This window comes from Mya arenaria, chromosome 14 (assembly GCF_026914265.1).
Source record: "Mya arenaria isolate MELC-2E11 chromosome 14, ASM2691426v1".
Taxonomy (NCBI): domain Eukaryota; kingdom Metazoa; phylum Mollusca; class Bivalvia; order Myida; family Myidae; genus Mya; species Mya arenaria.
The window spans coordinates 26,317,737-26,329,148 of NC_069135.1; the positions used below are offsets into that span (position 1 = coordinate 26,317,737).

Sequence of the window (11,412 nt, forward strand, 5' to 3'; positions counted from 1 at the left end):
GCAACGGGCAAACGTTACCGTCTGTTTATACGATTACTACCGTAGACTAGTAAGTACAATGTATTACAATATCATGTTGAGTGTATTTTAGCCTGAATTAACATCAAACAATTTATCTATATACGAGCTACTGTTATTTGTTTTAATTAGTTCAATAGTGTATACCACATAAACACGTTTATTTTTTCTGTGGTAGATGTATTTATAAATGTTAGACAAAGCAAATGTGATACAAAATAAATTGTACTTGCATTTTAATTTTAATCACCGTAGAACATATTTTATTCCATTGTATTTGTCATTTATTTCCAGGCTCTGTTCTTCGATACAGCACATTCCAGATGTTGCAAAGGGCATCTGCAAAGATCCAATGTTTACTCAACTTTCACAAAAGGTAGCTGATCTCAGAAAGCAATTATAAGATAGGAAAGCAATCAGAAAGGAAAATGCAGTATCACTAAGGAAGACTCGAGGTGCTATTGTTGATGAAATAAAGACAACCCGTAAAAAGATTACCGACATTCTTGACAGGATGGAGAAGAAAACTGTTCAAGAACTAGCCGATCTGATAGCGAAACACGAATCTTCCATAAAGAAAGATATTGACCTCTGCACACAAATGCATGAAGATCTGAAGAGCTTGATGGATGTGATCGAAAACAAAAAATCCTCAGGTGAACCCGCCTTGTACATTGGGTTTAGGAAATGTGGAGACAAAATTAATGAAGCGCAAGAGCTTGTACGGAGATTAACAGCAGTCGAAACGTGCACTGTTGCATATCAGCCAGACAAAGCAATAGAAGAATGGTTTACCTCTTTACAAAGTTTTGGAGTGTCAACTGAATCTGTTTCTGTTGCAGAACAATTCCAACCAGAACATGTGTTCCAAGTGCTGGGGTTCAAGAAGTACAATGTGAAGATGCGTTCAGATGAAGATGATTGTGATATCATGGGTGTATGTGAACTGCCTGATGGACATGTTGTTATCACTGATGGTAACAACTGTTAAGTAAAACTCCTGGACAAGGAGTACAGGGTTGTCGACCACTGTGATCTGCCCGAGTATCCATGGGATTTGTGCCACATTGGCGGCAATGAAGTGGCCGTTTGTGTTAATTACGCTGTAAATAATTGTGGTGATGAGGATGCTGGTGATGATGATAATGGTGTTGCTGCTGGTGATGATAATGATGTTGATATACACGAACTGCATTTCATTAATGGTACAAAAGGAAAACTTGTGACTACAAGAAAATTAGGTTTCACCCACGATTGTTACGCCGCAGCTCACCGTTGGAACAACCTTTACATCTCATCAGGCACCGAGCTTTACGTTTACACGATGTCAGGACAGCTGATAGCTAAGCTTTATGAGGACAACAGCGCGAGTGACACGTTGGAGAGATATGCCTTCAGTAACGACGGGAACACCATCTACATCACAAACCGTATATATATATACTTTAAATCATATCGGTCATTGTCACATTGTCAAGGCTATGGAATTAAAAAAAGGTCTTCAATTGATTTTGAAGACGTCTTCAAATCATTTGGAGAGGTTTCTTATTATTTGAAGAGGTCTCTAAGTATTTGAAGATTTCTTCAAATAATTGAGTTTATGTAAACCAGGCAGGGACAATAGACTAGGAATATTTCGGTCATTTCCCTTCATTATCTTTCTGGTAATTTTTCATTTGGTTTTTATTGCATCGGTGCTCAAGGTAAATCATCCTCGGTACAATCATCCCCATGTAAATCGAATGTTTTTTCTTTTTTTTTAAATAAATTTAAACAAACTAAGGAATGAAAATCACCAAAGTACTTTTTAGGACTAAGAAAATTGTATGTGGAATTTCTGGAGGGGTTGACAGCGCAGTGTCTGCTCTCTTATTGAAACTAAAAGGTAAGCAAAGTTTAGGCATTTAGGTTGATGCCATTCGGATATTAACAATCGGACAAAGACAGATAAATGTGCCATTATTTCAAGTGAACAAAAGATTTATGACAATAATGCCCAAGACCGCATTGGCCGTAACTTAGTTGGAGCTTTTCGGGCTGAGCTGACTGGTAGTCTAAAATAATAGACGTGTTATACGGGATTCTTCCAATCCCTAACGTCTAAACGGGAATGTGCAAAAAACGGGGGTGTTTTAAAAATATTGAAATTGTTTTAAGTGAAGTATTTTATGGTTGAAATTGATCATAAAGAGTTATTTTCATATTTTGTTATGTAAGTGAAATGTTATTTTGCACTAAACAAGCATTTAATGCATTAAAACAAGTTGTTTACCTTTCCAATAAAACGAAAGTTGACTGACACAGATAACAATTATGCGAAGGGGAACAACTCGATACAATCGTAATAACTCGGCCTCCTCCAACAAAGCTTCGAGATAGACCTCGTTATACAATCGTGACAACTCGGTCATGGCTGAAATGTTCCGAGCGATTTAAAACTGTGCCCTGAAGCCTTGCAGGTGCCCTTCATGTATATATCGTTATGTTTTGACAGAATGAAATGAAGAAAAGCCGTCAAATTCATAATTATAAGTTGGATAAAAAAAAAATTGTGTACGGAACTAATATAAAATAACATTATCTGGTAATATTTCTTGTTTTTATGATATTTTATAGACGCTATATGCTTTAACCCGGAATCCTGATCGGAACAACTACCCACTTTCGATACTAAACAATTTGTACGTGAAGGATTTGCCATATCAAAAATCTAAAAAAATCCGTCAACGTACAATTATTTGGACTAAGCTGACTGGATAGCAGATTCTTACCCTTGCACAATTTACTCCTTCCTACAAGGTTTAGGAAAAACAGAAATACTATTCTTCAGCTCCTGTCGGTACTTGAAGATTGGACAGAGGCGATAGATAAAGATTTGCAGGTTGACACAGTTTATTTGGATTTCAGTAAAGCGTTCGATAGTGTACCGCATCGTAGACTTCTGAAGAAGGTGGAATCATATGGAATATCAGGGAAAATACTAGTTTGGCTTCAAAGTTTCCTGAGTGATCGCTTGCAACGTGTTGTATTGAATGGCCATAAATCAAACTGGAATTCAGTTATATCCGGAATACCTCAAGGATCTGTCCTGGGACCAATTTTATTTATAATCATTGTAAACAATCTACCTGATGTAGTAAGAAGTATATGTAAGATGTTTGCTGATGACTGCAAAATTTATACTCCTCTTTCTTCGAGAGTGGATCAACAACATCTTCAAGAAGATATAGATAACCTGTGTCAATGGAGTAAGGACTGGCTTTTAAAATTTAATGTGCAGAAGTGTAAAGTAGTTTCTTTTGGTCGCAAAAGAGTTGACACCGACTACCATATGACTGACAGAGATGGAAATATACAACAGCTTACAAGGGAAGACTCTGAGAAGGATTTAGGAGTACTTTTTACTGAAAGTTGAGTTTTGAAAAGCACATCAGTAATACTTTGAACAAAGCCAACATGATTATTGGATTAATAAGAAGAAAGTTTACTCATATTGACAATACTCTATTCCTGACCTTATACAAATCACTGGTCAGATTGCATCTGGATTATGGAAACCTGATATATTTCCCAATAACAAAGAAGTGTAAACAGATGATTGAAAACGCTCAGAGAAGAGCAACTAGATTAATTCCGGACTTGAGGGGATTGACTTACAACGATCGCCTACGAGAATTAAACCTCCCATCTTTAGACTTTGGAAGGAAAAGATTCGACATGATTCAAGTGTTTAGAAAAGTACACAATATTGATGACATTAGTATGACAACATTTTTCACCTTTGCTGACAATAGTGGTACCAGAGGACACAATTTGAAATTATTTAAACCTAAAGCAAGGAAATCATTACGTCAAAATTCTTTCGGCAATCGTATAATTTCAACTTGGAATAATTTGCCATAAGAATTAGTGAACACCACATCTGTGAATGCCTTCAAGGCAGGTCTTGATAAACTTTGGAAAAACAAACGGTTTGATACTTCTGAAGTATATTAAGTCATACCGAAGGCGGAGAACTTACAGACGAAGCAGTTTAAAGGTATTTACTAGCCTTTTAGGGCTAAAGAAGTTCCCTAGACGACAAAAGTGATTACCGGGCCCTGATTTCTCAAATTATCTTAAACCTAACATACTTAAAAGAAGCTTATTTTGTCTCGCTAAATTTCTTATTTTCACGTGATTTACATGAATAAAACACAGCTTTTTGTGATAGCCAGACAGATAACTTCAATTAACAATAAAAAAACTTTAAAAACAGTAAAAATTTCACAAATTATAGCAGAACAAAAATAAAGTCCACCTAAGTGGCCGTCAATGAGTCTTTTGACGATTTTTAGACTATGGCAGACTCGAGACAGGGATACACATGAAATGTCAAAATAATAAAAAAAAGTATCCCTGATCACTCATTATTGTAGCTAAACAAAAATAGTGAGCTCAGCTTAATCGCGTTATAACAGACTTAAGTAGTTTCGAGAAAATGGCCCCTGTTTAGCAGCAGGTCCTTCTCCCATGTTTGTGAACTACTACTTTTACAGTATTAGTTAGTTAGTAAAGCATTGAAAAAAAAAAATTGAAGAAAAGATAACCAACAAGCTCTATCAACAGAGCTTACAAGACATCTGGTTAGTACCAATAAACCCTACAGCGGTTGTATTTAGCAGAAGCCATACTAATCCAAATAATTGTATCTTGTTAGATCTTTTTTTACGATTTTTGATATGGCAAATCCTTCATGTACAAATTGTTTGGTACCAAAAGTGGGTAGTTATTCCGATCGCGATTCTGGGTTAAAGCATATTGCGTCTATAAAACATCATAAAATTAAAACAAGAAATATTACCAGATAATGCTAATTTAAGTTAGGTCAGTACTAAAAAAAAAAGAATATCCAACAAATTAGTATGAGTTTATTGTGTTTTTCTTCATTATACTGTCAAAACATAATGATATATTTATGAAGGGCACCTGCAAGGCTGCTGTTCACAGTTTTGCAACAATCGGAACACCTCAGCCATGGCCTAATTGTTACGATTGTATTTACGAGGTCTATTTCAAAGCTTGCCAGAGATGGTCGAGTTGTCAAAATTGGCATAATTGTTGTCTGTGTCAGTCAGGTTTCTTTTATTAGAAAGGTAAATTCTGTGTTTTAAAGCATTTAAAGCTTGTTATGTGCAAAATATCTTTGAACTTACATGGTAAAATATTAATATAAACCTTTAACATCTATTTCAAACATAAAATACTTCTCTAAATACATTTTTAATACTTTTCAAAAAAACCCTGTTTTTGCACAAACCTGTTTAGACCTTAGGGATTGGAAGAATCCAGTGTAACACATCTTTTATTTTAGACTAAAGCCATACAGGAACTTGAGTAAGCCTGAATAAACAAAATTTATGCCAGGCTTGTTCAAGATCTAAAATTCATGCATCTTATATTCTAGCAGGGCTTGTTACAATATTCAAAGCCAAGTAGTTCTGCAAGGATTACGGCTGGTTGATCTAAAAGATCAATATTTATTACTGTACTTTATAATATGCTAGGTTACACCTATTTTAATATCTTGGTTCTAGGCTATGATGTCCATGGGCTGTTTATGAAAAATTGGGACTCTGCCAATGAGCATGGTGTTTGCATCGCAGATGAAGACCGGGAGTACGCTCAGTTTGTGTGTAGCCACCTTGGTATTCCCTTCCACGAGGTCAACTTTGTGAAGAAATACTGGAATGAGGTGTTCAGGTCTGTGACTTGTCATTTTACATGTACATATAACATGACATTGTAATCATAACATTTTGATGTATCTTTGATTATTGCCAATGGCATGGCAAACTAGAATAAGATTTTTTTATGTGTATTATGTATGTGATGGCAAAATATATATTTTAGATGTGCACTACAATTAGTGGTTTCTATAAGGTATTCAGCACAATTTTGAAATTTAGTATTTTGGAAGAACTTTTTTTTATTTAACAATGTGGTGAAGATTAAATTTAAATAATGACTGAATTATGTATACAATAAATTTCATTGTCCAAATTTAGTGCCTTTCTTCAAGATCTGCAGCAAGGGAAGACTCCAAATCCAGATGTGCTGTGTAATAAGTATATCAAGTTTGATGCTTTCTTCAAATATGCCACGGAGTCACTTGGGGCTGATGCAATAGCTACGGGCCATTATGTGAGATCCAGTGCAGGCTATGATCTGGATAATATAGATCCAAAAAAGGGTACTCTAAGTCTAATAAAATCTTAATAGTTGTGAAGTTCTCTCTCTGTTTTTCTACACCTGAGCCCATGTTTAGGAACAGGCTTAAGTATGATTTCGTACTGAAAACTACAAATCTTCATGAAAATGCTTTAACTGAGTTTGAGCCTAACTTGAGACTTAAAATCATGGGCTCTGACCAATAAAGTCTTTATCATGGATGCATGTTTTAGAATAGTATAAACAGTTTAAATACTAAAAAAACGATTTTTGTAAAAAAAAATGGAATAGTTTTATGTGATTTGAAATGTGAGGCTATATTATTTGAAAAGTTTTGCATAACTGTTATTGTGATTTGCCTTGAAGAGCATGAAGCAAACGTGTTGGCAAATAAAATGGAACGTGATGTAATCTATATTTCATTTGTAATTTTTCTGCAACAGCACACTTTTAGTGTTTGAGATATATTTCATATATACACATGTATGTATAATTTTTTATGAAATTTCATTCAAGTTGTATTTCTTTACAGGGGTGAACCTTCTCAAAGCTAGAGATCCGCTGAAATGCCAGACCCTATTTTTGTCCCAAATTTCCCAGAATGCTTTACAGAGGGCATTGTTTCCTATTGGTGACATGATAAAGTCTGATGTCAAACAGATTGCAAGGGATTATGGGATGGAAAAAGTTGCCAATAAACGAGAGGTTGGATGGTTTCAAGTGAAATAATTATTTATGTAGTAAAAATAATAATTAAGTAATGATAATAATTATTATAATGATAATAATAATTTGAGTAATAATAATAATGTTAATAAATATATTATAGACAACTTCCCTTGGTTTACACCAGTACTGAGTTCTCCATATTCATTTATTGCACAGTTATACCCTTTAAATGGCGACCACCAGACACAGTAGTTACTGGTACCAACTTAACGTCCAATATGACACAGCGGGGTATATGCATTGGACTTTTCACACCTGAAGCAAAGCATAGTGCTTTATGGAGTAAATCAATGATTTGTATATTATTTATACATGCAGTTCTTGATACACCTTACATAAGTTTTGGATTGTTTCTGTGTTTGTCTAGAGTGTGGGGATCTGTTTCATCGGCAAGAGGAACTTCAAGGACTTCACAGATGAATACATGGAGCCCAGGCTGGGCAACTTTATCAACCTTGAAACTGGAGAAAACATGGGGCCACATAAAGGTAATACATGCAGTAGAATAGTACCAGTGTTCCAGCCAGAGGCCTAAATAGCAGGGTGGTGCACCCCACTGCCCTTTTCCAACACCCTACTGCCTTTTCACTACACCCTGCTTTTTGTTAATTTTAAGAATTTAGCATGAAAATATTAATTATACATACTTTTGACACTAAAGTAAAGATAACAGCTAAGGTATTCATAGCAAACTATTAGTATTGAAAGTAGCTACAATGCCTACGCAATAAGAATTGAACAATTACCCTTGCAGGTGCCCCATTAAGGCTCATTCAGCGCACATCAAAAGTACCATTCTGACCTAGCACCATGCCCTTTCTAATCCTGGCTGGAGCACTGTAGTGCCTTACAATGAGGCACTGTCTTATCAACACACATATTGTATGATAGCCTTGTTCAAATTCATATTTCTGAGAAGTTGTACTATATATTTCGAAACTTGTCTTTATTGGTCTGACAGTTAAAGGCAAAGTATAACTTCAATTCTTTTTTTCATATTCTCTCAATATTTCACTGAAACTCTTGATCTTAATATTTCGTTGAACTTATGTTGATAAGATGTCCTTGTGTATGTCTATAATTATAATACAGAATAATGAAAATAACAGGTGTCTGTAAAGTTCATGGACAGTAAATATAAATTGTTAGCATAATGTACCAGCTACGCTCCAGTGACCTGCTATCTACAAACACTTCAACATGTAAACATGATCTTTTTGTCACAAAATATACCATTATAGAATACAATTGTACCATATTGGAGGAAGTTTTCTTTGTTATTGTTCATGCAATAATTTGTATATCATAGCGAAAGCCATGCAATTAGTTGCGTCTGGATAAATTACAACATTATTACAATATTGTCATGCTACTAATTGCATTGTATGCTTGACAATATGGTATAACAATGGTTTTATTCCAAACTATTGTGATTGAATTTTTACATGTATGTGAATATATAATTTTAATAACTTGGCTAATTGTTGCAGTAATTTTAATAGCACTTGTGGCATAATTATATTCCCTGCTTTTTTTATTTCAGGTTTTTATGCATACACGATGGGACAGAAGTCCCAAATAGGCGGCTTGGGAGTTGGAATGTTCATCGCCCACAAAGACACTGACACTAATGATATATATGTGGTGGGTATTTGTTTTGTAAGATTTTTATTCTTTTCCATAGGGTACATGTAGTTTTAAACCAAAAATGTCAATATTAAAATCATGGTTTTATTGAGTTTTTCTATTTTTTTCAAAACAATAAAGACATATTTTTGTTTGACTGCATCAGAAGGTTCAACTTTGGTCTCTTTGTTTACAAATGATGTTTTCTGCTTCTCACAGAGTGGTTTTGGGCTAAGGCAGAAAAGCTTTACCTAGCCTTATATAATTAATAGTTGGTTTCTACCAAATAAATGATGTCTGGGGTTGCACTCATGAAAGATCTTGGTGTGTGTGTTTTTGAGGTAGTAAAATTTTCCCTTTTTATATGCCCGAAGGGTCGTATTATGTTATGGCCTCCATCGTCTGTCCGTCTGTTAGCAATTCCGTGTCCGGGCCATAACTTGGTAACTAATAAAGCGATTTTCAAATAACTTTATACAAATCATCACTACATTAAAAGGATGTGTCGCGCGCAATTCCCAGGTCCATACCTCAAAGACTAGAATCACCATGGGGGTGCGTTAGCAAATCCGTGTCCGGACCACAACTTGGTCACTAATAAAGTCATTTTCAAATAACTTAATACAAAGCATCATTACATTAAAAGGATGTGTCGCGCGCAATTTCCAGGTCCATACCTCAAACACTAGAATCACCATGGGGGGGGGGGGGACATTAGCAATTCCATGTCCAGGCCATAACTGGGTCACTACTAAAGCAATTTTCAAATAACTTTATACAAATCATCTCTACATTAAAAGGATTTGTCAAGCATGCTTTTCAGGTCCGTACCTCAAAGGCTAATTTCACTGGGGGGCGTTAGCAATTCCGTGTCCGGGCCATAACTTGGTAACTAATAAAGCGATTTTCAAATAACTTTATACAAATCATCACTACATTAAAAGGATGTGTCGCGCGCAATTTCCAGGTCCATACCTCAAAGACTAGAATCACCATGGGGGTGCGTTAGCAAATCCGTGTCCGGGCCACAACTTGGTCACTAATAAAGTCATTTTCAAATAACTTTATACAAAGCATCATTACATTAAAAGGATGTGTCGCGCGCAATTTTCAATTATTCTATGTTGTAAAAAAATACTGTTGAACAAAGGTTTTTATTAGCACTGCTAACTTAAGTATCATTAAAGTTTCAATATTGAAGTTTAAGCCTTTGTTGTAAACACTTCACACCTAGTAAGCAGTATACTAGCATAACCTAAATGTTTATTAAAGACCTCAAGCCGAATCTTCTTCGGGCGTATAATGCTCCGTTTCGCGGTGCTCTTGTTTACATTTATTTTAAAAACCATCTACTTTTCATATTTCACACTGTATTTTCATATCTGTGTACGTGTTTGTTTTTCTTTAAATTAAACTAAAAAAATAACCATTTTCTACGAAGTTAAACATTTAGCATAAGGTGCTATATGAGGTCTAACTCATGATAAATATGTGCAGGGGTAAAAACAAGCAGCAGTCCCCAAACCCTTCTTTTGTTATATGTTTGCCTGGCTTACAGGATGGTACTCAAAATTTGAATTTGTCAGGTCTGGGTTTGTTAAGTTTCTGTGAGCCAGGTGCATGTATTTATGTAGAAACTTGGGGACATTAAGAACACTGAGGGAGTCCGAGAATCCTTAATTTGGGCCTGAACTTTCAACAATACTTTTCAGCTGGTTCATTTTGGTTGTCATTGTATTCCTGTCAATTGCTGGAATCATTCAATTTTATTAGCTTTAAAATTTGTAGTTTTCTTCAACAATGGCCAGATAGTTCAGAACTTCATTACAGTTAACAAAGTGATTAATGACATTGTTGTTAACTTTCAAATTGCTACTGCTCTGAAAGTTTAATAGATACATTGTGATCTGCAGTGTTCCGAACAATATTTGAGATGACTGTTTCAGCTGTACTTGTTTTATTTCAATATATTAACTCGCCGCTGACCTTTCCAGTTAGTGTCTAACACTGACTACCTGCTGTCCTTGCAATTGAGCTTAAATAAAAAAGAATATGAATTACAAACAATAGAAATCTTTCATATTCTTTTTCTTCCAGGTGCCTGGCACAGACCATCCAGCCCTATTTGTACAGACTATATTCACGGAAGAATGTCACTGGATAAACAAACCGCCTCGACAACTTCTCACCGACCAAATGTACAACTGCGAGTTCAAATACCAGCATGTTTCACTGAGTGGACGTAAACTCAACTGTACGCTGACATTGAGTGGGGGGAATTCTGTGATAGTGTCTGTAGATCAGCCGATAAGAGCAATAGTTCCTGGACAGTTTGCCGTGTTTTATGACGGTGACGTGTGTCTAGGAAGTGGTAAAATTCGAAAAACTGGACCCAGCATGTATACTATGGGTGAAAGGAGTAGATTGCCACAGTATTTGGACATTGCAGTGGGAGCCTCTGGCTCCTAGTTGTGTTACAATGGTGTTTATAAATAAAACAATTACTTATTAAAGTGTTTATTGATCTTTTTTCTTCTCTTTACAATACTTGATTTTGACTGACTCAGTGATCAAGACAAAAGCACCTTGGAGTGAGCACCACTGTCTGTTTTAAGAAAAAAATGAGCATAACTTGACAATAAAAGGCCATCATGGTTCTCTTCTTTCCAAGGGCCACTAAAACTCTTAGTCAATAATGTAACTGTGTCTATATTTGTTCAATTTTCACCAATTTTGTTCAGCTCGATTGTCGAGAAGGCTTTATAGAATCGCACACAAATCTGTTTTCTGAACAGCCTTTAGAACAATGTAGGTAAGGGAAGTTGGTGA

At 35.4% G+C, this 11,412-nt stretch overlaps 1 protein-coding gene across 1 annotated transcript; it reads left to right on the forward strand.

Annotated features, from left to right (window-relative positions):
- Window positions 1-1,732: 1,732 nt before the first annotated feature.
- On the forward strand, window positions 1,733-11,108 carry LOC128216646 (mitochondrial tRNA-specific 2-thiouridylase 1-like). Its single transcript, XM_052923268.1, has 7 exons — window positions 1,733-1,903; window positions 5,595-5,760; window positions 6,066-6,250; window positions 6,761-6,933; window positions 7,325-7,445; window positions 8,501-8,601; window positions 10,681-11,108. The coding sequence occupies exons 1-7, from the start codon at window positions 1,804-1,806 to the stop codon at window positions 11,050-11,052; spliced, it is 1,218 nt and encodes a 405-aa protein (XP_052779228.1). The 5' UTR covers window positions 1,733-1,803; the 3' UTR covers window positions 11,053-11,108.
- The last annotated feature ends 304 nt before the right edge of the window (window positions 11,109-11,412 follow it).

What these genes read in the sequence shown, in the direction of transcription:
- LOC128216646 (XM_052923268.1), top strand. Translation starts at nt 1,804, where the DNA reads ATGAAAATCACCAAAGTACTTTTTAGGACTAAGAAAATTGTATGTGGA. An exon ending in TACTGGAATGAGGTGTTCAG is followed by an intron (nt 5,761 to 6,065) that starts GTCTGTGACTTG and finishes GTCCAAATTTAG; the next exon opens with TGCCTTTCTTCAAGATCTGC. An exon ending in AAGTTGCCAATAAACGAGAG is followed by an intron (nt 6,934 to 7,324) that starts GTTGGATGGTTT and finishes GTGTTTGTCTAG; the next exon opens with AGTGTGGGGATCTGTTTCAT.